The sequence below is a fragment of the Dysidea avara genome, chromosome 2, assembly GCF_963678975.1.
Source record: "Dysidea avara chromosome 2, odDysAvar1.4, whole genome shotgun sequence".
NCBI lineage: Eukaryota > Metazoa > Porifera > Demospongiae > Dictyoceratida > Dysideidae > Dysidea > Dysidea avara.
The window spans coordinates 52883903-52911474 of NC_089273.1; the positions used below are offsets into that span (position 1 = coordinate 52883903).

The window sequence follows — 27572 nt, forward strand, 5'->3', positions numbered from 1 at the left end:
ATTGTAGTCACTTCATGATGTATGGTAGTGTCATGTGATACTAGCTACTATAAAGTGACTATCATATGAAGGGTACAGGTAACAGTATTGTAGTCACTTCATGATGTATGGTAGTGTCATGTGATACTAGCTACTATAAAGTGGCTATCACATGAAGGGTACAGGTAACAGTATTGTAGTCACTTCATGATGTATGGTAGTGTCATGTGATACTAGCTACTATAAAGTGGCTATCATATGAAGGGTACAGGTAACAGTATTGTAGTCACTTCATGATGTATGGTAGTGTCATGTGATACTAGCTACTATAAAGTGGCTATCATATGAAGGGTACAGGTAACAGTATTGTAGTCACTTCATGATGTATGGTAGTGTCATGTGATACTAGCTACTATAAAGTGACTATCATATGAAGGGTACAGATAACAGTATTGTAGTCACTTCATGATGTATGGTAGTGTCATGTGATACTAGCTACTATAAAGTGACTATCATATGAAGGGTACAGGTAACAGTATTGTAGTCACTTCATGATGTATGGTAGTGTCATGTGATACTAGCTACTATAAAGTGGCTATCATATGAAGGGTACAGGTAACAGTATTGTAGTCACTTCATGATGTATGGTAGTGTCATGTGATACTAGCTACTATAAAGTGGCTATCATATGAAGGGTACAGGTAACAGTATTGTAGTCACTTCATGATGTATGGTAGTGTCATGTGATACTAGCTACTATAAAGTGGCTATCATATGAAGGGTACAGGTAACAGTATTGTGGTCACTTCATGATGTATGGTAGTGCCATGTGATACTAGCTACTATAAAGTGGCCAGTGGCGGAGGAAGTAGTTGATATGAGGGGGGGCTGGGCTGACCGAGACTTATTTCTATAGTTTGGTAAGGTGAGACCAAAAAAAAAAAAAAAAAAAAGGTCACAACCAACTAACAAGAGCTTTCCACCTCACCAGCTACCATTTTTAGCTGATAAACTACATAAAAATCCTTTCATAGCTCGCTACACACTGACTACTTTATTAGAGTGACTGCTCTATTAGAGTATCTCGATCTTTATCACGGGTTTTCAGCCCGACTCCAAGAAAGATAAATTCGGTTTGATATCATTCTGAGGGGGGGCTTTAGCCCCCTAGCCCCCCCCCCTTTCCGCCGCCTATGAAAGTGGCTATGATAAAGGTAACAGTATTGTTAAGATTAAAGTTGAAGTCTCAACTCCCAGAAGCTGTAAAATGTTTATATATAATAATAAAAGTGATAAAATGTAGTCACAGCTATAGCAGAGTGACAACTACATGAATGAAAGATTATCAATTTTCACCAGTGGACTTGTGATAAACTATATAATCATAGCACTTGAATGTTGTAGGGAAATGATCTGGTCTAACTTATTCACATTGTGGTTATTATTGAGTATCTTCTTTGAATTGTGTAGTTCAAAAGATGTTGTAGGTTAGTTGTTCACATTGGTGAAGAGCGCTATATGTTAATATACATCCCTACAAATGTAATAACACTAGTATAAAAGGATAACTTATAATTGGTCAGGTATAGAATATCTGGTAGCAGGAGTCTAGGGGTGTTGCCCCTCATGGCGTAGCTTTGTTAACATTAATTTCACAATTATTATAATTATTATATTGTTACAAAACAGATCAAAAAATTAGCCTGCATTTATAGCTAAAATTGAAAGTATTCACTATAATTCATAGCTACAAGCTTTTGTCAAATGGTCTTACACAGCATACATATACCATGAGTTAACTTTTGATACTGCAAAGATAACATTTTAGCATGGCAACAAAATTTAGAGTGAGGGGGCTAAATAATGGAAACTTATTGATACAACTTACATTCATAAACACTCAATATGTCAAACAAGTTCATTGCCTGCTTATACGCTGTATAAATCATTAGTAGCTAGTTGACTGTTCTATTAGAGTATATTTCGATTTTAGTAGCTTCAATTTCATACGGTGGAGAACCACTGCTGGTAAGTTGTACTAGCAGCCCAACAAGAAATACGTTACTTATGAGCATAACATATTCTATGACTGCATGGACTATATAGCTACAGTTTATAGTGTAAATTCTTGTGTGTTAGTTTGACCATCTCACATTGTCACTTAGAAGAGATTATCCCTTTCCCTTACTGTCCTTCCCTTCACTGTTTATTCTTCTGATGGTCAATTATTATACTTAAAATGTAGTTACACCTGTACAGCTTCTACTAGCTTTATAGTGAGCACATGTAGCAGCTATAGTTTAAAAATATTTGAAGGGGCTCCTCTTAATTGTCTTTTACCACATATTGCAGTTTAGACGTCTACAGCATGCACATCTGTATAGACCATGGCTAATATTTTTCGCTGATGAACAGTATTCTCCTTGGGTTCATTTTCCGAACTAAGAAGACAATCTTTCTCAGTATCACGTGATCTCCTAGTTTTCTACTACAGGTCTAGGTCTAGATTTACCAAGCAATCTCCCGTTCCACTCCAATTGCATGCTAACGTTAGACTATCTTAGTACCTACAGATTGGTGAACGTTCTATTAGAGTGTTTTAAATTTCGTAACGAAACACTTCATTATTGGACTAGCGCACGCGTGTGCGCATAACCGTATATGTTAGTGACGTAATTTACTTAAACTAGTCTAACCGGTCATACTAGTTTTATTTGAGCGGGCTTAGCAACACAAACCAGCTGGATTTCATTTTCGTTACTACGTTAGTAAAAGTTGAGTGTTTAGTTTAGTCTAGCGACGTAGCAAGTGTTTAGAGAATAAAAAGTTGAAAATTTGTTCTAGAAACTTTCTAAAGTGTATAGTTAGGTAGTTTTGTAGAAGTTTGTGGAGTTTTACTACATAATACTTGTTGGAGTTATTGTTCATTATTACTATTAGGTCTATTAGTTAAACTAGTGATAGTAGTGGTGTTGTAATTGTTGTTGTTTGAATACATTAAGGTGAGTAGCTAATTGTTTAGTATTACACTTTTATGGTGAAGGGAAGGTTGTGATAGTCAGTTGGTAATGAAACAATTACTTGCTTGGAATTGTGTCTGACACAAATAAAAATATCTTATTGCGTAAAAGGAGGGTTATTATTATTATTATTATTATTATTATTATTAATGGACAAAAATTGCTTGGCAGTACAAGACTGTCAAGCTAGGCCGCAGGCCTTTGAGAGTGCCCATATCTTGTTGTTCTCCATAAATCATCAAGATTCTTCTTAAACAATGCCACAGTTGGTGCAGAAATAACATCTGCTGGAAGAGAATTCCACAAATTAACTACTCTGTTGGTGAAAAAATTATGCCTCACTAGCAGCCGAGATCGAAATTTAAAGAGTTTACGGTGGTGACCTCTGGTGGTATCCGTATTACTCAAAGTGAAAAATGAGGTAGGGTTGATGTCATAGTAAAGTAAAGAAGTTTAAAGTTGTAGCTAGCTTAATTTTTTTGAAAATTATTTCTAAACGTTTTTTTTAAGGATAGAACTTAATATGTTTGAGAGTCGCCATAGGTCAAATAGAACTAGTACTCGTGTAATGAACAATGATTTGGGATGAGTAGTCCAATGATTCAGTTTTAGTCCAAACTTCGCGAATTCTCAAATATGTTACCACGGACTAAAATCCCTATATATCCATATTTTTGCTAGGAGTTTTGCCTTTGATAACATTGCTGTAGTATCCAAAGAATTACGGAGAAATCGTTTATGTTTCATAATTCAGGAGCAACATAATTAGCTTTTCGCAAAAAATTAACAACTCGGCAATAACCAGCTGAATGGTATTTGATAGTGTTGTCTTCAGAGTATTACACTTGTTGAGTGTTACCATGACAACTACTTAGTTTAAATAATAATCAACTAGTTAGTAGTAACACTAAAACTAATCAAACTATCTTAGATCAATGGTTGATTGTCATTTTGATCTCGTTGATCATCGTATTGATCTAGTTGATTATCAACTTGATCACTAAAATACAGCTAGCTCAATGCCAAGTTAATAGCTTCATTACCAACCAGCTAATCATTAATAATGAGGGAAGTACCCTGAGGGTGTAGTGAACATGTCTCGTTAACCACAAAACATCTAATCAACTAATTTAATCAAATAATAACAATAATGGCGGGTAAATACAATTTAGTAATAACACAAGAAATGTTCTACAATCACTAAAACACAATTTTCAGCTCTACGTCACATCCTCGTCTTCTTCTCTTCTCATTAACAACTTGTTGTAGTGATCTAATCTCCTTCATGATGTCCTCAGGGTAGGAGGGTAGTGATAGCAGTTCTAATGTATTATTGTTCTTGAGGGCATCCAGGATCCGTTGTGAGGCTTGTCCAGTAATTGGGTTACCATGCATATGCAGCACCCTCAGGGTATGGTTCACACACAGCACATCACAGATCACACCACACTCATCATCAGAAATGTTGTTACCACTAATCCCCAGCCACTTCACTGTCTTGTTCTCCCTCAGTGAAGAGAACAACTCCATGACTGGTCTTGTGGTGGAGTAGTTGTTATCCCACATGTGCAGTTCCTCTATCACACATGAAGGATGTGTTAGTATGGTGGTGAAGAAGTATGGTGTTTCCCCAACAGCTTTGTTCTTGTTAATATTCAACACTTTCACCTTACAGGTGATGACGATATCACTGAGGGAGCTGTCTGAGGAGGAAGAAAGGTCATTGTTGCGCAACCAGAGGTCATCTATTGTGATGCTGGAATGGTGTAGACTACGGTGTAGTAATCGGAGTCCATAATCTTGAATATGGCAGCTTTCCAAATTAATGTTCTTCCAGTTTCTACAGGACGAGCAGGTTAGTAATGTTGTTAGATCTTCTAAGTTATTAGGTGATAGAGTAGTACCCCAGCTAAAGCTGATCATTTTATCAGTAAACTTTTCCTCAATAGTTTTACAAGTTGAAATATCGCCAGCCTCGTAAAAGATTCTGTAGAAGCGAAGACGCTGTAGCTCATCTTCGAGGAATTTATCGTCGATGGTGATCGCTTCGTTTCCACTACGGAGGAACAGCTTAAACGATGGACGTTGTCCTTTGGTAAGTGTAACGTAATGGTTAAACATGTTGTAATGGATATCGCTCCAGAAATACTCTTCGAGGATGGAGCGCTCTTCGTCGGATGGGAGGTTGGCGACATAGTGAGCCGCGAGGTATTCTTGTACTGAAAAGTGGATAAAATTGAACGTTTTCGTTGCATAGAAGATGTCTATGTGCTCTACGACTTGTAAGAGACCAAAGCCATTGGTGGCTCCTGGTATGGCTTCCAGCTGTGGACAGACAGACTTGATTTGCTCCAAAGTGATTATTAGTTGATTGTTATTTAATGCTTGTAGGGAAAGCTTTGATAATTGTTGTATTATCTTGCCACAGGGATATGGAAGGTTGTTGAGATCTGTGATAGGTTGCGTGACAGTGTTACCATGTTTGGCAAGGTGTCGGCAGATGGTAAGGCTAATGAATAGCTTGTACAGTTCAGTAGAATTGTTCGGTAGGGGATATCCCTTCTTAAAGAGGAACAGTAAAACAAGAAGATGAAATGGCGTGAAGCAAAGGCTATTGATGGTGGTGTGATGATGGAGATAGTTGGTGAGTTGTGGTATTTTGTGAGGGTGTGTCTTTAGTGATTGTTGAATGAAGTGTTGTCGTTCTGTTTCAGTAAAACCCAGAATGTCAACTCGGAGAGTGGCCTTGTTATGGAGGTGTTGTGAAGCATGAGGACGAGATGACACTATCAACTCACACTCAGGTAACACTTTACGATTTATGATGTCAGCTATTAAACTGTTCTCTCTTAGGCCTTCAGGGATTTCATCATAGCCGTCAAGAAGGACTGCAAGGGACTTTCCGTTATCTTGTTGTAGACATTGAATACAAGTGGCAATATCTCCTTCAGAGTGAGTGATGTGTGTCAGGAAGGACTGCAAAAGCTGTTGAAGTGATCTCATCTTTTGAACACCAGGATCCCTGAGACAGATCAACAACACCAGTTGAATCTTCTTCATCACATCTCCCTCAGCCCAACAGTAAGAAATGTGTTTCATCAGTATTGATTTCCCAATACCTGGAGCACCTTCTATTAGGATTGTTTGTGGATCATCACTCTGATCAAAAGGCTTCAGTATGTCAGCAACATTTCTTGTCACCTTGCTAGTTTGAAGAGCCTCTCTCAATGGTTGATGACTGTCTAACCGACGACGTTTGGTTACTGGTTGACTACTAGCAGCAGAGATGACATCACTGATGTGACCAGTGTGGACTGCTTTAGTGATGATGTTGACATCTTTCATGGTACGTTGTTCTTCATAATGTACTAACACTACTGGAGTGAAATCTTTAGGTTGTTCAGGAAGCCAAGTGTCCTTCCCAACATCCAGCCTTGTCTGCTTGTAGACTCCCTTCACATGACGAGATAACTGGGAGACCACTGTACCTGTACAATACAAACTACAATTATGACAACTGTAATAGTTTAGTACCTCCATTAGTGATGGATGATGATAGAGTAGAGGAATGGATAGCATCAACCAGTTTACCCCATGTTGCTGATGGATCTTGTTGTAACCATCTCCTCAACATCACTTTACACCTCTCCTCACAACTGTTAGGATGATCCGTATTGATGATGTCAAGTTGTGATGATGTCACTTTTAGGGCAAGTCCCAACTCTCTCCAGTTTGCAGCACAATATGGGACAACATGACTGTTTATGTCTCGTTCCTCAGGTCTCTCATCTCCTGTAATATTTAATTGTTGTAGTTGCTATTCAGTAAATATATGTGTGATTTGCATAGCCAAAATATTCAAAGGGGCAAATGTTAAAAAAAAAATTTTGTGTGGATTGATTATTTACAAAACATAATTATGGAGGTCTACAGACTATTAGCCCAAAAACCAGGAAATTACCGACATTTAGACTAAACGGCATGTGGTATCTGCTTGTAGCAAGAGTACATAATATTTATGTGTAGGCCCATATATAAATATTATGTACTCTTGCTTGTAGGTACCATTTAAACTGTAATGGCGCTTAGTATTAGTGGTGTTTATTGAATAAGCGCCCCTAAAAAGAAATAAAAGGTTTATACCGTACGCAAGGAAATTTTGACGAATCGGTTTATTCATAGATAATAGACACCCCATACTGGATTGGAAACTTCTAAGCGCCACCTAATCTATCCGCGCTTCGCGCCCTTTATACTATACACAGTACCGGGAGTATATTTTATAAGAACATGTTTTGCTTACTGGTGAGTAGTAAACCTACCGCTATGGAATATAAGGTTTGGCCTATTCATAGTGGGTGTACTGATGTGTATTAGGTAGAAGTTTGACAAGCGCGAAAGGTGATACTTGACTAAACTGGAGCGAATATACCATGAAACACATACCAGTACACGTAGCATTAGTTAGTAATAAGCATCAGCCTTAAACTAAACTTGTTCACCCCGCCATTTTCACAAACATGTTCATATACTTTTTATACGGAAAGCGCCTATACCAGTAGTAGGCCAATCGCCACCCAAGAAACAATCTACTAAACTTACTAGTTAAAGCAACCAAGCTGTATCCAGACAGTAAAACAGAATCTTCGAATGAAAAAGAGTGCTTGAAAACTTCAGGCGCGAAACGCGGATAGAACAGTAGTTTTGTATGGGCACTATACGTGTGCTTCCAATCCAGGTAGGGGTGTCTATTATCTATGGTTTATTCGTCTAATTTAAATTCGTCAAATATTTATAAGCGCCCTTAAAAGTACAGGTTTTGCCTACAATTTTTTGATTTTCGTCAACATTTTATTCGTCAAATCTGCTGAAGTCTGAATTCGTCAAATTTTTTTGCGTACGGTAGTTCTGTGCGAGGTTCTGTGAGGCAAGACTTACTGTCTTTTCCGCTTGGAATGGATCCCAGTGAAATCCGGGAAGGTGACGCCATTAAGAAGAGATCACGTTGTGTTAAGTGTCGCTCAGGTCTGTTTATCGTTGACTAAAATAACATTGATCGCCGTCGCCACTCAATACAGGTTCTTTACCCTAAAGGATAATCATTAATATAGATTCATTACGTCATGAAGATCACTAACCTTCCATTACGATTATCATCATAGATATTAGATACACCGTTATCATAAAGGAGTAGAACAATTGGCGGAAGTTGTGGTGATGTGATGGAGCTAATAGTTTGCGTAGGAGTGTTAGTGAATAATCAACATCGTCTATTACCCAAGGTCATCTTCTTATCGTCCTCTGTGATTATGTTATCTAATCCAAAACAGCCAAGCTGTAAAAAAAGTGTGCGGCCCTCAGAAAGGCTATGGTGAAAAAGATGTGAAATCCAAGGTGGCGGCCAAGAAATGGCTGTGATGGTAGGTTAATGGTAAAAATTTTATTAATGACAATTCAGGTAAATTTTGTGAAGCGGCACAAAAATTCACCTGAATTGTCGTTTTCTAGTCCATTTCATTCCTTTTTGTATTTGTATACCCCAAAGCCGGCCTATGGCCAACTTTGGGAATTTTTTAACCTATGTTTTTTTTCTTTACTACAGGAAGAAGAAAAGATGAAGTAGATGTACTTTAAATATTTTATCAGTAAATGTACAAATTATATATATGTGACCGGATTTGCGAAAAGGGGTCTTCCACACACATCCAATTTACGAACTTTGGCAGTTCATAATGTCAGATAGGAAAATAGTATTGCCTTGAAATTTGGACAGTGATGAGTAACAACATAGGTTAATGCATGAACAAAATTTCAGGTTAGTTTCTTCTTTGAGCACAAAGGTATGGTCATTCAAGTTCAAAGAATTGGATGTGTGTGGAAGACCCTTTTTCGTAAATCCGGTCACATATAATACATATGTGACCGGATTTGCGAAAAGGGGCCTTCCACACATCCAATTTGCCAACTTTGACAATTGATAACTTCAGATTGGAAAGAGCTATTGCCTTGAAATTTGGGCAGTGGTGATTTCTTTGCAGCTGAACTCTCTACATGATGGTTTCTTTGTACCTGAACTCTCTACAAGGTAATTTCTTCTAGCTGAGGGTGATTTGTTTGTAGCTGAACTATCTACAAGGTAACTTCTTCTAGCTGATCTCTCTACAGGGTGATTTGTTTGTAGCTGAATCTGTACAGGTGATTTGTTTGCAGCTGAGCTCTTTACGGTTTCTTTGTAGCTGAACTCTCTACAAAGTAACTTCTTCTAACTGATCTTTCTACAGGGTGATTTGTTTGTAGCTGAACTATCTACAAGGTAATTTCTTCTAGCTGATCTCTCTACAGGGTGATTTGTTTGTAGCTGAATTCTGTACAGGTGATTTGTTTGCAGCTGAGCTCTTTACAGAATGGTTTCTTTGTAGCTGAACTCTCTACAAGGTAACCTTTCTAGCTGATGTCTCTACAAGGTGACTAGTTTGTAGCTGAACTCTCTACATGGTGGTTTCTTTTTGTAACTGAACTTTCTACAAGGTGACTTCTTCTAGCTGATCTCTCTACAGGGAGATTTGTTTGTAGCTGAACTCTCTACAGGTGATTTGTTTGTAGCTGAATTCTGTGCAGGTGATTTGTTTGCAGCTGAGCTCTTTACAGAATGGTTTCTTTGTAGCTGAACTCTCTAAAAGGTAACTTCTTCTAACTGATCTTTCTACAGGGTGATTTGTTTGTAGCTGAACTATCTACAAGGTAATATCTTCTAGCTGATCTCTCTACAGGGTGATTTGTTTGGAGCTGAATTCTGTACAGGTGATTTGTTTGCAGCTGAGCTCTTTACAGAATGGTTTCTTTGTAGCTGAACTCTCTACAAGGTAATTTCTTCTAGCTGATCTCTCTACAGGGAGATTTGTTTGTAGCTGAACTCTCTACAAGGTAACTTTTCTAGCTGATGTCTCTACAAGGTGGCTAGTTTGTAGCTGAACTCTCTACATGGTGGTTTCTTTGTAACTGAAATTTCTACAAGGTGACTTCTTCTAGCTGATCTCTCTACAGGGAGATTTGTTTGCAGCTGAACTATGTACAAGGTAACTTCTTCTAGCTTATCTCTCTACAGGGAGATTTGTTTGTAGCTGAACTCTCTACAGGTGATTTGTTTGAAGCTGAACTTTCTAAATGATGGTTTCTTTGTAGCTGAACTCTCTACAAGGTAATTTCTTCTAGCTGATCTCTCTACAGGATGATTTGTTTGAAGCTGAACTTTCTAAATGATGGTTTCTTTGTAGCTGAACTCTTTAAAAGGTAACTTCTTATAACTGATCTTTCTACAGGGAAATTTGTTTCTGGCAGAATTTTCTACAGGGTGATTTCTTTGCAGCTGAACTCTCTACATGGTGGTTTCTTTGTAGCTGAACTCTCTACAAGGTAATTTCTTCTAGCTGATCTCTCTTCAGGGAGATTTGTTTGTAGCTGAACTATCTACAAGGTAACTTCTTCTAGCTGATCTCTCTACAGGGTGATTTGTTCATAGCTGAATTCTGTACTGGTGATTTGTTTGCAGCTGAGCTCTTTACAAAATGGTTTCTTTGTAGCTGAACTCTCTACAAGGTAACTTCTACTAACTGATCTTTCTACAGGGCAATTTGTTTGTGGCAGAATTTTATACAGGGTGATTTCTTTGCAGCTGAACTCTCTACATGGTGGTTTCTTTGTAGCTGAACTCTCTACAAGGTAACTTCTTCTAGCTGATCTCTCTACAGGGTGATTTGTTTGTAGCTGAACGATCTACAAGGTAACTTCTTCTAGTTGATCTCTCTACAGGGTGGTTTCTTTGTAGTTGAACTCTCTACAAGATAACTTCTTCTTAGACTAGCTGATCTCTCTACAGGGTGATTTGTTTGTAGCTGAACGATCTACAAGGTAACTTCTTCTAGCTGATCTCTCTACAGGGTGGTTTCTTTGTAGCTGAACTCTCTAAAAGGTAACTTCTTCTAACTGATCTTTCTACAGGGCAATTTGTTTGTGGCTGCATTTTCTACAGGGTGATCTCTTTGCAGCTGAACTCTCTACATGGTGGTTTCTTTGTAGCTGAACTCTCTACAAGGTAATTTCTTCTAGCTGATCTCTCTACAGGGAGATCTGTTTGTAGCTGAACTATCTACAAGGTAACTTCTTCTAACTGATCTTTCTACAGGGCAATTTGCTTGTGGCAGAATTTTATACAGGGTGATTTCTTTGCAGCTGAACTCTCTACGTGGTGGTTTCTTTGTAGCTGAACTCTCACCAAAGTAATTTCTTCTAGCTGATCTCTCTACAAGGTGATTTGTTTGTAGCTGAACGATCTACAAGGTAACTTCTTCTAGCTGATCTCTCTACAGGGTGGTTTCTTTGTAGCTGAACTCTCTAAAAGGTAACTTCTTCTAACTGATCTTTCTACAGGGCAATTTGTTTGTGGCTGCATTTTCTACAGGGTGATCTCTTTGCAGCTGAACTCTCTACATGGTGGTTTCTTTGTAGCTGAACTCTCTACAAGGTAATTTCTTCTAGCTGATCTCTCTACAGGGAGATCTGTTTGTAGCTGAACTATCTACAAGGTAACTTCTTCTAACTGATCTTTCTACAGGGCAATTTGCTTGTGGCAGAATTTTATACAGGGTGATTTCTTTGCAGCTGAACTCTCTACGTGGTGGTTTCTTTGTAGCTGAACTCTCACCAAAGTAATTTCTTCTAGCTGATCTCTCTACAGGGTGATTTGTTTGTAGCTGAACTCTCTACAAGGTAACTTCTTCTAGTTGATGTCTCTACAAAGTCACTAGTTTGTAGCTGAGCTCTCTACATGGTGGTTTCTTTGTAACTGAACTCTCTACAAGGTGACCTCTTCTAGCTGATCTTTCTACAGGGTGATTTGTTTGAAGCTGAACTCTTTACAAGGTAACTTCTTCTAGCTGATCTCTCTACAGGAAGATTTGTTTGTAGCTGAACTCTCTACATGATGGTTTCTTTGTAGCTGAACTCTCTACAAGGTAACTTCTTCTAGCTAATCTCTCTACAGGGAGATTTGTTTGTAGCTGAACTCTCTACATGATGGTTTCTTTGTAGCTGAACTCTCTGCAAGGTAACTTCTTCTATTGATCTCTCCACAGGACGATTTGTTTGTAGCTGAACTCTCTACATGGTGGTTTCTTTGTAGCTGAACTCTATACAAGGTGATTTTTTCTAGCTGAACTATCCATTTCCATAGTTGCATGAACTCCCTACAAGGTAACTTCTTCTAGCTGATCTCTCTACAGGGTGACTTGTGTGTAGCTGATCTCTATACAGGTTTCTTGTTTCTAGCTGATCTCTTGAATTCTCTTCAGGGTGACTGCTCTATTAGGATGACTGCTCTATTAGAGTATCTCGATCTCGCATATGCTGCACCAAGTTGGATTTCGTGTTATAACTCCGTGGCTTTAAGTCTGATTCTTCTACACCATTGAAGAGCCTTTCTAAGATGACTACTCCATCTATACAGCGATTTTCAAAGCAATACCCCAAGTGGTTTATCTGGTAGGCGTGGCAAGTAGAAGGTTTTTATTAGCTAATTTCGATTGCGTAATTGTTACACACTGTTGGTTTTTTCGTTGTATCTTCCTGTTTTTTAGCTCGATTTCTTTCAAACCACAAAAGGTTTGAGGTTCAATAGTTAACCTATTCACCCACCGATTTTCAGCTTCTTCCCATACGCGGTTTACCCTGTAGGCGTGACAACATATTGGTGTTAATTTTCGTGAATAATCGCTCATAACTCTTTGCCTGTTTATCGTATTCCAGCCAAAGTTGGTACCGAGATGCGCCTTTATACCCCCCTTCTGTGTGCCAAATTTCAAGGCAATCGGATATGGCGTTCGAGTTTTATAGCAATTTTTGTAAGTGTGCGACAAGAAAAAGAAAAAGAAGAAGAAGAAGAAGAAGAAGAAAAAAACGAAGAAACTGAGCCAATTTTTGCAGTCGCATATCTCGGGAACGCGCAAAGCGATTTCGCTCAAATTTGGAATGTGGAGTGCTGCAGTTGGAGGGAATGTCCACAGCAAAAATCGTCTTGTTTCATCAAGGAAGCACAGAGCTACGGATGTGCGAAAATTGCGTTTTCTTTCTTCCTGTCAATATACTCACGTTACGCGCCGGCTTCTTGGGCCGCACGACACACTACCGTGTGTCTTGATATGTAGAGTGTATTGTGTGTTTGTGGTGGTGTGTAACTGTGTCTGTGGTGGTGTGTAACTGTGTCTGTGGTGGTGTATAACTGTGTCTGTGGTGGTGTGTAACTATCTGGTTGTGTAACTGTGTCTGTGGTGGTGTGTAACTGTATCTGGTTGTGTAACTGTGTCTGGTTGTGTAACTGTGTCTGTGGTGGTGTGTAACTGTATCTGGTTGTGTAACTGTGTCTGTGGTGGTGTGTAACTGTATCTGGTTGTGTAACTGTGTCTGTGGTGGTGAGTAACTGTATCTGGTTATGTAACTGTGTCTGTGGTGGTGTGTAACTGTATCTGGTTGTGTAACTGTGTCTGGTTGTGTAACTGTGTCTGGTTGTGTAACTGTGTCTGTGGTGGTGTGTAACTGTATCTGGTTGTGTAACTGTGTCTGTGGTGGTGTGTAACTGTGTCTGTGGTGGTGTGTAACTGTGTCTGTGGTGGTGTGTAACTGTGTCTGGTTGTGTAACTGTGTCTGTGGTGGTATGTAACTGTGTCTGTGGTGGTGTGTAACTGTGTCTGTGGTGGTGTGTAACTGTGTCTGTGGTGGTGTGTAACTGTGTTTGTAAGATGTGCAGGGGAAATGCAATTAAATTTGCTCCTTATTTGATAAGTGCTTTTAGAGTTGTAGCGTTGGACACGATATAAGTGCTTCTGAAATTTATTACTGTTAATTACATATTTCTAATATGTGATGAGGAGGAAGTGATAGAAGAAATGTTTAGCAATATCCACACACCATGTTACCTTGTGCTTCACAGAAAATTCTTATTGCAGGTGAGTGTGCAAGTTTCTATTTCTTTGTTCGATTCTCTGTGAGGCCAAGCTAGCAGCGGTGTCCGCTTTTGTTTTTCAATACCCTGGGACTTGCTATGGGAGGCTATGTTAGTATGCACTTTGCTTTCTTCAACAATTGTTGTGCTTAAATACACGTACATGATGTATTTACACATCAATTCCACCTTCAAATGCTTACACATGTGATCCCCGTAGATTTCAAAAGCAATTTACATGCCTGGAGTAGTGGGATAGAGTTGGGTAGATCGGCTGATCAATAGACTAAACTTGAAAGTGTGCTCTTGAATGTAATTTGTGAAAACTTTGGTGAGTACTTGGTTAAACTTTCAATACAAAATGTATGTGCTCACGTGTGCATGTCCAACCTCCTCTGGTTGTAGTGATAGACAACAAGGAGCAATTGATTTATACAGTGTCTATATGAAAAACAGTTAATCAATCATGAGTGTTGAGTACAATGGGATACAGAGGATAACTGGGGCAAGTATTGTTTTTGGCCTAAATAATGTACACCCATGCTATTAAGCAAAAAGCTTAGAAAAGGCAACAATAATAAAGTTATGATTTACCTCAACTAACCAAACACACATACATTTGCTTCATGGTAAAGAAGGTATTCTTACTTCCCATGAAGAGGTAAATGAATTGGTATAGTATGTTAGAAGTTTAGACTCTATTTATTCTGTTTTGAGTGGGCAGTAAATCTCATATACTCCACCTTGTTGTCTAATACACTCCATGCCTTCAGGCACAATATAACATATGCTCAAAATCCAATCAGTATATATGCATTTTTCACATGCAGTGATGTAATGAGGGTGCATATTTTGTCGTGTGAGCATACACAGTTGCCATGGCGCTGGTATTATCGCAATAAAACCAGCAGCTTTTTCCAAGCTTACAGCAGAAACAGCCATGGATGAGATAAGTAATCTGAGTGTAATGTAAAATAGAGTCTAAAGCAGTTATACGGGCACAATGTGGAGTCTGAAATTCAAAGGCACAAATCTGTAGTGCACGGGCAAAGTGAGAGTGTTACAGATTTGAGCTTTTGGGTATATAAATTTCATAGAGCCTGTATCACTACATTGTGTCTTCTTTCACTGTTTACTGAAGCGATTAAAACACACGTAAAATTATTTTTGTAGCAGATGTCTTTTTCAATGACATTTCAAAAACCGAATTATCCAAACAAGTTGCTCAGCAGGTTACATATAATGATTGTATGTTATAGTAAAATTGTTGTTTAGATGTGTTAGTCCATAGTTCTAGCACGTCACATGTATGTGTTAATTGATTTCCTGATTGTTCCATTTCATGGTGGTTGACACTGCATACATATCAGATGTAGTGAATTGTGTTATAGCAGGATTATTGGTAGTACCTGTCAGTAATATTTTACACCCCTTAAATGAGTTATTAGCGATATATGAACGATCTTATATTGATCACACATCAGATACAGAAAATAATTGGTAGAAATATCCCAGTTGTCTCCCTGATAGAGTGTATGAGAACAGTGTGGAATTAACAGAGAAAATTACAACAAACAACTTAGTACACAGTCACAATTGTGACCCAGTCTGGGAAAACCGGTATTATCGCCCATGTCAGGAGATTCGATTTTTTACAATTCCACAATCAAAATCAGTTAGACTTGAGTGGTCTGGTTTTGCTGGCTGCTTATCCCAAGCCCAGTGGCAATCCGTACGTGTGGTGTAGGGCCTAAATGAAGCTCTGGTCAGCCTGGGAATGGCTGTATGTGGCTGTACAACTCTGTTATGTTGGATAAATACATCTGCTGTGAATTTCCTTTTATTATAGCTAATTTTAAGACCTGAATGGCCCATAACTTAATAATATTAGCCTAATTCATCCCATAATGTTCCTTTTCAATTTTTAAACAGCATCTTTCCTGCCTTCCAGGCCCCCCCGCCTCCCACCCCTTTTGGAGCTTGCCTGATACAGCCAACCACCGTTTTAAAAACTATCTAAAATGGTGGGAAACTTAGCTGTTGACTACTTCAGTGAATGATCTGGAAGGTAATAAATTGTTGTAAAACGTGTAAATTTAAAACCGGCGTTTCTCAATACTTTTGGAAGGGCTGGTTTTCCCAGACTGGGTCACAATTATTTTAATACTTCATTAAATGTATTTGTTATATCGTTGCTAGGAGACAAGCTGGTTACCATTAGTTACTATGACCACAGTGTGTTGGAGTTCACCAAGGAGGCATGCCATGTTGTTGTTGTCAACATGAACATCGAGGTGAGTTCTGATTGATTCGAAGTGTAATCATAACTAAACCATCCCATAGTTTAACATTCTACCAGAGTCTCCACTACATAAGAGTTACACCATCTCCATCCCAGCAAAATTGTTGTCCCACAATTGAAAGATGTTATGTTAGTAATAGTTCTCATTGTAGGTCTGTGTGTATGTATGTATCTGTATGTATGTGTACACTGTGCTGTATGTGTCCGTCTAGTTGTGTATGTCCTTATGTCCCTCTGTATGTCTGTGTGTCTGTATTTATGCATGTGTGTTGTGTATATTTGTCAATATCTGTGTGTTGTGTGTATCTGTAATGTGTGTATGTGTTTCCGTCTGTATTATGTGTGTCCGTTTGTATGTGTGTGTATTTCTGTTGTGTGCACGTATATGTGTATATGTCTGTGTGTCTGTATTTATGTGTGTATGTCTTGTCTGCAGTGTGTGTTGTGTCTATGGCAATACATACATGTTTGTGTGTATGTATCAATGGCGGATCCAGGATGGGGCATTTGGGGCAAATGCCCCCCCCCCCCCCCCCCCCCCTCTCACCTTGTGGAAGAGCCAGCCATACTTGTGATTAAAATACTAAACTTTATGTCAGGCCAAGATCAGTTTAGCTATGCAACTCATGAAAATATGCACATTTTACTAGCACTTATTACAGTTTCACCTGAAACGTAAGCAAACCAATGTCAAATTAGCTGTTAATTGTTATGCAGCACCTTCGTGAGTACTAAGCGCCTCTAAAATTAATTATCGTGTTGCTGTTGTTTAAGACGTTTGGAGCCTTTTAGCAGCTTTTAAGATTTCACAACCATTTTCAAAGGCAAAAATGGCAAAAAAAATCATCAGTGAGACACTACTAAGAGGTGATTATTTGCTGCTTCAAAAATGCAGCAACTAGTCAGAAAATCTGAATCTCTCCAACCACCTCCAACTTAGCCTGTTTGTGCCCCTCCCCTTACTGGCTCCTGGATCCGCCCCTGTGTATGTGTGTATGTACTGTATGTATATGTGTCTGTCTCTGGTTGTGTATGTCGTGTGTGTCCATCTGTGTGTGTAGTGTAGTATGTGTGTGTGTGTGTGTGTGTTTGTGTGTGTGTGTGTTTGTGTGTGTGTGTGTGTGTGTGTGTGTGTGTGTGTGTGTGTGTGCGTAGCATGTGTGCGAGTGTGTGTGTGTGTGTAGCATGTGTGCGAATGTGTGTGTGTGTGCGTGCGTGTGAGCTCTTCATCAGTTTCACCTATGAGACATGGCTCTTCCTCTTGTTGGTTACTAGACCTAGGATTAGCCTATTAGTCTGAGTAGTGTACAGGTTACCTTGACAACTGGGTAGGACTGTTGGTTGTGTGTGCAATAGTTCAGTCATATCTTAAACCAGATTATCCTGCTGATCATGTATAATGGTTTTTAGATGGATCTTGTGTCTACATTCATGGTAGTGAAGCTAATGCTTTTGGTTAGAAATTGTGTCATTGCTGATGCTAGTAATGTGGGTGTGTTTGTTGATAACCATGCTAAGGTCAGCATCATGTGACCTTACATGACATCACATGACCTCACACAGCCAATATAATGATATCCATGACAACAAACTAGCTGGAGTATGGATTAAGAACTATGCTAGTCCAATATTCCATAGTAATACCATACATCACGGCAAAGATGTTGGGTTCTTTATATTCCAAGATGGACAGGTAAATAACATGGGTAATCCCCCTGGTGATAAGGGATAACCCCTAATCCTCCCCCAGGGCATACTAGAAGACAATGACATCCACACAAACAGGATAGCTGGTATAGAGATCAAACAAGATGCTAATCCAATAGTGATGAAGTGTAGGATCCATCATGGTTGTACTGGTGGAGTGTATATACATGATAGGGTAAGTGTAACTGGTATTTGTGTATTTCATCTGGTATTTGTGTATTTCTTCTAATATTTGTGTATTTCATCTGGTATTTGTGTATTTCATCTGGTATTTGTGTATTTCATTGTGTAGTTGTGTATTTGCTATAGGTACCACTTGAAAGGTAATGGCACCTACTCGTAGTGGTGTATAAAATAAGCGATCCTCAAAAGAAATAAATTGATTTATAAATACGCTTAATTTTAGTTCCGTGAGGCTAGGCTAGGCTTATGGCCTTTTTTGCTTGGAATGGATTCCAGTGAGATCTGGCAAGTTGATGCCATTAAGAAGTGATCATGATCACCACTTCATTGTGTTAATTATCACTCAGGTCTGTTTATCATTGGCTAACTGATAACAGTGATCTGAACATTGATTGCCGATCACCACTCATGACAGGTTCTTTACACTAAAGGATACTCATTATGGATTCATTAGCTATGTCATGAAGATCACTAACCATCTATCATTATAGATATTAGATACACCGTTATCACAAAGAAGGAGTAGAACAGTCTGCGGTAATAGTTTGTGTAGAAGTGTAAGCGAATATTAACATCATCCAGCTATTATCCTGGATCATCTCATGTTATATATAAAGCGTATTTTGTGTTTGCGGTGGTGTGTAAACAAGAGCCCATAAGCACTACAAGGCTTAGGTACTTTGAGAAGATTAAATGAACACTGTAACTACAGTGGCATGAAGTGATGAACACCAGCAAGTCACTTCCCCGTGTTTCAAATTCTAACCATGTGTTTAATTTTGATTGTGGATTTACTCATGTGAGTCATATATGTTCTGATGGAAAATTTAATGGTGAATCGAACAGAACTTGTTGCAAGATGATAGGAGCAACCACTATCGAGTTATGGATCATTTTATAAAAGGTTTGCGTGTTTTCTTACCGAAAAGTTACTTATGTGCATGGCTAGTTTTGGCCTCACCGTTTAGTGTTAGGGTAAAACCCTAGGTATCATTTTAAATCCTAGTTACATCACAAGTAGAATGACATAATTTGCATAGCCTAGGACAGATTCTTTGAAAGTTACAGTGCTTTGTGCAAGGCATATGTATTAAGGTTAAATCCAGTTTTCTGGATTATGTGGGTTTAAGGGTTAAAGTGCAAAAGTGTCCCTTAGTACAATCTGACCTGGAATACCAGGACACCTTGATAATCAGAACAATTTGACACTTTTGATCATTTCCAAGTTTACATTGGACTAACGTACTAAATACATCGAGGTTAATATTATGTGTTTTGCCTTCTGTTTGTATGTGTGTATTGTGTAGGTGTCATGTGTATCATTATCACCAACTAATGATGACATGGAGTCTGAACTGAGACATCACTGTGCCTATAACATACCTGTAAGTAGTGTAGTGTAACACGTAACATTACATGGTAGTGATTTATGTATTACACATATCTATACAGTGGTCCCTCCATTATCTGACCATCAATTATCAGAGTGTTCTGTTATCCGAACTGTTAAAGTGACTGCTCTATTAGAGTATTTTGCCTAAAGTGTATGTTCTATTTTAACTGAACTCTACATAAATCTACGGGCTTCAGTTATCTGAACTTTTCCATTATCCAAACACACCTAGGGAGGGACCACTGTAATGGAGTATTGTGATAATACTCCAACTGTGATAATTATAAGGAAACGGGAAGAACAGGTTTTATTCAGCTTAGCAGTTCACATTGTGCTAGTATGTAGGCTGTTTATCTGTTTATAAACTTTGTAAGCTTACTAATTATGTGTCTGACAATATATCAACCACTGACTTAGGCTCTTTGAATTAAATCTGTACCACATGTAGCTCTGTTAGATACAGACATGCTGTTACTGCATATTGCCACTGCTCTCCCAAATCTATTGTTTACCCTTAGGATAAGGCTTAGCTTGTACCATAAAGATTACGGTGATATATTTCTAAGTGTGTTGTGTTTTTGTTCTCTTTACCTTTTACTGTAGGCATACATACATGTAGATGTGTACATATGTATGTATGTACGGTATCACTCAAATGTAACGTCGCACTCATTCGTGTCGCTCGATTGCAAGTGACAGGTGCCACGCCCTTTAATTAGCAATTAAAGGGCGTGGCACCTGTTTCCTTTGCGAGTATTCATCCTGGATGAATACTCGCGAAGGAAACAAGTGCCACGCCTTTTAATTAGCAAGTTTTTTTTAATTACTTGCAATCAAGCACAGTGCGAGTGAGTACAACGTTACATTTGAGCAGTACAGTGTACAATATAAGGGAAAATTATTGCTCGGACAGAATGGCCAATCAAAAGTAAATTTGATTGGCCATTTATGAAATTACATGGCCATAAGATAGAGGTGTACTAACCTAGTGTGCAAAGTACACCCTGCAGTGTGAAGCACAAACCTTCTAGGGGGGTCTGAGGGCATGCCCCCTCAGGAAATTTTTGAAAAAGGATCACTCTGAGATTGAATCTGAGACCACTTTCAGCTACTTATCACTGAACTTTATGCACATACATTTTACAGAGAATTAATTGTGTTTATTAGTAATACATGTACAAATTTGTGTTGCTGCATACATATTTTACAATAAAAAACTATGAATCAATGTATTGTACAGCCAGTTTATAGACTTAGCTAGGCTAAATGCTTTGTTACAAGTGGTGTTGAGTCAGCACAGATTGAATTATCAACTAGTAATTGCTAAAGTTTCTCTCGTGAATAGCAATAGATCAAAACTTACTCTCGAACTTTCCGTGTGCAGAACACTTTTATCACGTGACCTTTCCACTTTCTCCAGCCACTGCATCTCTACAGATTATAACCACGAAATGGCCATCTTATACTTAATATCGTACCTCCACTTCGCAAACATTACTTTCTTTTCTTCTCTTGGAAGGCACCACTCGTGTAGTCAGTGTAGTGATCGCTTCTTCACAACATCGACAGTAACCCACAATCGATAATTTGGGTAAATACGAGGTGCGGTGCTCTAGCTTACGCATGCGCATCGAGTCGATGCTTCGACGGGATCGAGACTTCACGTAGTGATTAAATAGCTTCGGTAAGGAAAGTTAACGATACGACAATAATAATAACTATAATATTACATGTTATAAAGACTAATAATAAAGAATTACAGTTGTAAAAAATTTGATCGGCACAAATGGCCGACCAACGGCTACATTGATCGGTCAACAGCATCACTTGGTCGGAAAATGGCCGAGGGCCGACTGTTATATTGTACTCTGCAGTACCATATGTTCTTACAGTATATGTCCATGCAAAATCATGTGTGTGTTGTAATAATACTATCATGTGTGTGTTGTAATAATACTATCATGTGTGTGTTGTAATAATACTATCATGTGTGTAGACATTTTTCTTTTCTTTAACAGGCTATGGTGATGTTTCATGGGAAAGAAAAAAATTAACATGATTTATTGGAAATCCTTAACAAACTTGCAACAGATGACAATCTTAGTGTTCGACAATCAATAGCCCATGGTATACATGAGGTATGTGTGTTTATCATCCTTGATCACTTAACATTACAAATACAGTCACAAATAGTGTACACATGTTAATAACTATTGTTACACCTCATTATTAAGGTCACCTCTAGTGACCATTATAGAGAAGTATATATAATATTTCACTACATGTAACCAATAGTCCATAATAACATTGTTACAGTAATAGAGTAGCTAGTGGTCACTTATCACTGGTTGTTATATTAGACTATATGTACTATAGCAAATGTTCTATATAGTAACTACTCTGTAACCTTCCACCTTTTGTAGCTTGTGAGAACCTGTGAAAGTCCTTAAACAATTTTATTGGGAGCTACTGTAGTTATGTACTGCTATGAGTTGTAATTCAACTATTGTAGGAGTTTCTATACCATCTTTAATAATATCATGTTAAGAATTAGTTTTTTGCTGTGCTGTACAAGAATGTACCAATTCCTTCATCTGGAAAAAAAGTACATTTTCCAAAAATAGATTGTCCTGTAGTAGCAATGTTTACATTATATAACATGGTCACTATTTTGAGGTAGTCAAAAAGGTTAAGTAACATTTTTCATGTTGTTGGTAGGAGTGTTAGGGATGTTACCTACGGGACTGTAACACTTGTTATATTGTTTGTCTCATTGTAGGTAGCAGCAATTCTCCGTTGTGATGCTATGAAGATTGCTCCACTTTATATCAAGTTGATGAAGGATAAGTCACTGACTACACTAGAAGGACTGATTGAACATCTTCCACAAGCTGTGCTTGAGTTTGCTAATGCAGCCAATTTGTCTGTAACTACAAAGGTGTGTGTTTGCGTGTGTAGTGTGTGTGCGTGTGTGTGTGTGTGTGTGTGGGTGCGTGCGTGTGTGTGTGTGTGAGTGCGTGCATGGGTGCGTGCGTGCGTGCGTGTGTGTGACACGTTCCTGTCAGTTTACTGACGAGGAAGTTTTGTTCATTGTATAATATCATTCATATGTGGCCATTGATAATTGATGTTCTATTCCTTGTTACGACAGGCTCAGTCTATTTACAGTGTATCATATGTCATTGTGTATTATTGTAGTTATCACGTAAGACAACATTTATGGAGGAGGATCAGAAGAAAGAACAAGAGGAGAAATTATTACTCTTAGCAGTAAGTATTGTGTATAGGTGTACTGTATAGTGTATTTTTAATTTTTTTAAATTTATTTATTAATGCTTTACAGCACAAGTGCTGGACACCTGGTCCTACAGCCTGCTCAAAGACTTTAGCTACATAATTTGTGTTTGAAAAGTTGGAGAAAGTGTAGTCCTTTAGAAGAACCAGGCCTGAAACATGCCTTCATATGTATAGACATTGTAATATTTTTTTCCTGCCATGCACCAGACCTCCCAGAATTACATCCATATTTGTTGTATACTTCAAACTCCATCATTGATAAAACCCCTTGATATGTTTTACTTCCCTTTCCCCTATGACCACCCCTTGTATTGTACACATATTGTATATGGTACTGATACTAGATGTGTGTTGTTATAGGAGGAACAAGAAGCAAAGGAACCAGATAACTCATCGAAGGGTAAACAATCTGCCACTAGTAAGGACAAACAGAAAAATCCTCCTACCAAACGTTTCACATGTAAGTGTCTTGAGTAAGATTGTGTACAGTGTGTGTGTGTGTGTGTATTATTTTACAACATATTCTCTAATAGAACACACATTATTTAGTTGAATATTATATGTACACTGTATTTAGAAATTTAATGCATTGTTTTGAAGTTACTAAATATAATGAAAACCTGTAGCAGGGCTAACCTGTGGTCTTGTTTACTAATGAAAATGGCAAGGCCAAAACAAAAGGTCCTTACTATCAGCTGACTTTCTCGACAAGACAGGCATCATTAGTGTTGATCTAGAAATTGATACACCAATGTAATAGAATATTGCTGACACAACAAACTCAAAGGATGGATGTTAATATATATAGAAGCCATAGTTTGGCACTTGCTTTATTTGCTTTGTGTAGGGGAATTTTGTACAGTAGTTAGAATGAACCAACATTGCATGGTTTCTGTGCTATTTAGATGAGGTGTGCCACCTAAAATTCTGCCTTAAAATTATCCTAGAGACATCTTACATGATTACAATCACCTCAAAGAAATAATAATGTTGCCCCATCAACATCAAATACAGCATTAAAAAAAGAAAACATTTACAAGTAACCGGATATAGAATTTTTTCTAAAATCAATGGAACTTGAATTTTGTCTGCCAACCCTTCATGCCCATAAAAAGATTAACAATAATCGAGTGCGGAGACCACTCCTCTTAATAATCTATTTACACGGTCACAATGACCACACTCCCTTTTTATTGGTCTAGCTGTATTTATAATGCTAGCACAGTGAAATATGAAATATTGAAATATGAAATCGTGACCCACACCCTGGTTGGTGATACTCTAATACAGCAGTCACTCTAATAGAACAGTTACAAGTGTATAGCTGTATGCTATAGCAAAAAACAAAAAACCTAACCAGTATATCAATTAAAAAATAATGAATTATCAAGCAATAAAAAGTAGTGAAATAAAAGAGATGAATGATGGTATTACAGCATAGAAGTAGCTTGGTGGGAATTTTCCTACTTTAGCATTGAACAAAATAATTGTTATATTATACTGATGTAGGGATTTTCCCATCATTCATCTCTTTTTTTCACTATGTTTTATCACTTGGATCTCTACTTCATTTTAAATTAATAATTTTTAATATATTAACTGGGGAAGCATTTGCTCAATTGGTATTGGGGCCATTGTGGAACTTTAGAGAGAGACCTCCTGTGGGTTACTAGTCCTGTCCCAGGAAGATTTGCATATGTGCCTGAGTGATGTACAATCATCCCAATGTTAGGCAGCAATAGTTATCTTTTGTATGACTGCTTTAGGCTTTGGTCTAGGTTTGTATATGATACTGATATAACCTGGTCCTGCATTATGAGACGTGAAGTTTTAATTCTCTGTATAGTAAGCAGTTACATCTCTAGCAAGACTGTAGTGTGTACTAGAGGTGTACCGATAATCGGATCGGTTATTGGAAAAACCATATATCGACTGTATTTTTATATATTGGTATCAGATCGGCAGCACGATTAAAAAAGCAGCAGATACAGATACGTGTATGTATTTAGAAATACATGCTCATGTACAACAAATGATATATACAAATGCATTGAATTGCATTTTCCTGCATTACAATGTTGTTATTACTGCTTCAGTGTACTGTCAGCTGTTGTTATAGCAATACTGCTGCCATAAACAAGCTAAATTAGTCCTTCACAATCAAATTCTAGTAAAAATTGCTACAAGGTAGACATGCTGTGCTATATCAGATCAACTACGTTTATCGGCTTGAAAATATTATCCAATATCAGCTATCGGAATATTGGCGAAATCTCATCGGTGCAACACTGGATACTACAATGTATATGTAGTTAACTACTGATAAAGTACCGTACACCTGGAAACTTTTGTGGTGTGTATATTTCAGTTATTTCCCTTGTCAGGATTTTTATGTTTTAAATTTCATCTCTTAGCCCCAGGATTTTTGCTGTTTAGATTTCACTTGAAAGTCATGAATCACTATTGCTCAATTCAAAGATTTTATTCTCAACCACATGGCTACGAAGGGTCTGGATTATTGTATTTCAAGTGTCATACCAACTGCTAAGGCATCTGAATGAGTAGTAGTGGTAATCCTTGTGTGAGAAACATGTCAACCTCAATTTTTATCTTACCTTTTTAATTTTGATCTCACCATTTTATTGCACTTTTTTTTATTGGTGTACTAGTTCTTAGGCAGGATTCAAGATTGTATATAGGATCCAAGATTGTATAGTATAAGTCACCTATTATCAAACAGTACATATTATCGAACTTTACACACTAGGCGAGCTACTCAACATACCAAAACCAGTAAACACTAACTAAAGACTTTTTGAGCTGTATGGACCACCAATACAACATTTACAACAGTTTTCTTCAGTGGTTTTTATTGGTAAAGGGCTCCAGAGGCTCTAGTGGATATGTGGTGGCAGTAAGCAAGCAAAATTACAATTATTTTAACAAACGTTTGTAACTTCACCATAACAGCGTGAGAAGTTACAGAATGGTCTACTTTCAGTTTGGACCATTCAATAGAGAAGTATTTTTTCTCCCTGAATACCAAGTTTTAAGTAAATCAAACCAACAGGTCTCAAGTTATGAGCAGAACAGTACTCCTATAACAACCATGGTTTCAGTGTAACTTGAATAACTTATGAATGGTGTATTCAATCTCCGTAAAATTTCTGTTACAGATTGTTATTCAGTAATTGGATATCCCATAGAAATCTCAAAGTGACAGGGTAACTCTCTAGTATGTTATTCATTGGAATGTGCAAATTGTTCAAAATTAGTCATTGAGTGAAGTACGGCTGTTCAATATTACGTACCAGTGTTTGAGGAGTGGTAAATGATAGGCTCTACTGTTTCACACATAACTCATAATGTGTTGGTGTGATTTGCATACAACTTGGTATCCAGAGAGACCAAAGGCTGCTCTGTTGAATAGTCCAAACCAGAAGTCTGTGTGTTGTTGTGGTAAGGAATTATTAGTGATTATTGAAATGTGTTCGATAAATGACGACTTGTGCTACCTGATCCAGGATTGCCTTTTAAATGATTAGAGACTTTCTATTAGGGATGCTACGACATTATGTCATATTTCATGGAGATTTGTGTCACGACATAAGTAATTCTTAGTTTTTCAACGCATTTTACTTATGAAATGATTTATGTTTACAAAATATCAACTTAAATATTGGTGGTATCTGTACAACTATGGCATTAACAACAACTTATTTGTATTTTCTTCTACCATCTACTACATTACAATGAATGACAAAGGTGTGCATCATTAAGAAATATTCGTGTCATGACAAAGAAACATATCATGGAACTTTATGTCACGACATGTCGTATGTCACGACTATCATGTCATCCCTACTTCCTAATATAGTAGATATATCTCTGGTTGAGGAATCACCACATGTAGTAAAGGTAAATGTAAAGTAGTAAAAATGGCAATAAATAACTATCTTATAGTAGTTAGTGTTATGATCACAATTATGATGTCTGTCCTAAAAGTACGTCAATTCATAAATATTATATGTAGGAATATGTTCAAAGCCTATACAGGCCACTAATTATAATCATCCATGTACTTTTGCTATTGTCCACAGGTATAGCTACTGTATTCAACATTGACAGCAACTTCCGGATAAAGGTCAGCAGCCAGGTGCTAGTCACCTAAGAAGCAGCTAGCTACAACAGTGATATGCAATAACTATTTTGTTTATAGCTGGTGAATATTAATTACTTGTAAATGTATTGTATATCTGATATGCATAAAATTAATACATGATACATTAAGCATAACTGGCTCATTATGTGAATGTTTAAAACAACTGATTAGGGATCTGTAATACATATCAATGTGGCAATATCTTGATACAGAAAATATAAGTATCACGATACTGTACTTAGAAATATCGATATTATCAAGGTTTGCTAGTAGAACAGTGAGTGATTGCTCTATTACTGTAACAGTGATCTCTCAGATACTCAAACAGAAAGCCTCTCTATTACCTATGCTATTATGTGCAGTGTTGTGAGAAGCCATACAACAATGCATGTTTAAGTGCTGCTGTTATGGCTAAAATATTCTTACCCAGGTCTTCTGAAAACAATAGTTGTTATACTTTAAGAATAAAGAACTGCATCTCTAAGCAGTAAACAATCTGCTGTATATAACAGCCATCTTGACAACTCATGAAAATG

At 37.7% G+C, this 27572-nt stretch overlaps 2 protein-coding genes across 2 annotated transcripts; one reads left to right on the plus strand and one right to left on the minus strand.

The window, feature by feature from the left end:
* Window positions 1-4199: 4199 nt before the first annotated feature.
* LOC136248231 (protein NLRC3-like) lies at window positions 4200-8144 on the minus strand. Its single transcript, XM_066040041.1, has 3 exons — window positions 8138-8144; window positions 6534-6791; window positions 4200-6487 (listed from the first exon to the last, which is right to left on the minus strand). Exons 1-3 carry the CDS (start codon window positions 8142-8144, stop codon window positions 4200-4202), a joined length of 2553 nt encoding a protein of 850 aa, XP_065896113.1.
* LOC136247649 (uncharacterized) lies at window positions 7945-27169 on the plus strand. The gene is made up of 11 exons (XM_066039441.1): window positions 7945-8281; window positions 15944-16286; window positions 16336-16446; window positions 17705-17812; window positions 17858-17987; window positions 18045-18176; window positions 19492-19569; window positions 22357-22515; window positions 22776-22847; window positions 23235-23334; window positions 26975-27169. Exons 4-11 carry the CDS (start codon window positions 17772-17774, stop codon window positions 27043-27045), a joined length of 783 nt encoding a protein of 260 aa, XP_065895513.1. The 5' UTR covers window positions 7945-8281; window positions 15944-16286; window positions 16336-16446; window positions 17705-17771; the 3' UTR covers window positions 27046-27169.
* The last annotated feature ends 403 nt before the right edge of the window (window positions 27170-27572 follow it).

Coding starts and splice junctions, on each gene's coding strand:
- LOC136247649 (XM_066039441.1), top strand. CDS start 17,772: ATGCTAGTAATGTGGGTGTGTTTGTTGATAACCATGCTAAG. Junction 17,988..18,044: donor TTATATTCCAAGATGGACAG/GTAAATAACATG, acceptor ATCCTCCCCCAG/GGCATACTAGAAGACAATGA. Junction 23,335..26,974: donor TCCTACCAAACGTTTCACAT/GTAAGTGTCTTG, acceptor TATTGTCCACAG/GTATAGCTACTGTATTCAAC.
- LOC136248231 (XM_066040041.1), bottom strand. Junction 6,488..6,533: donor ATCATCCATCACTAATGGAG/GTACTAAACTAT, acceptor TGTATTGTACAG/GTACAGTGGTCTCCCAGTTA.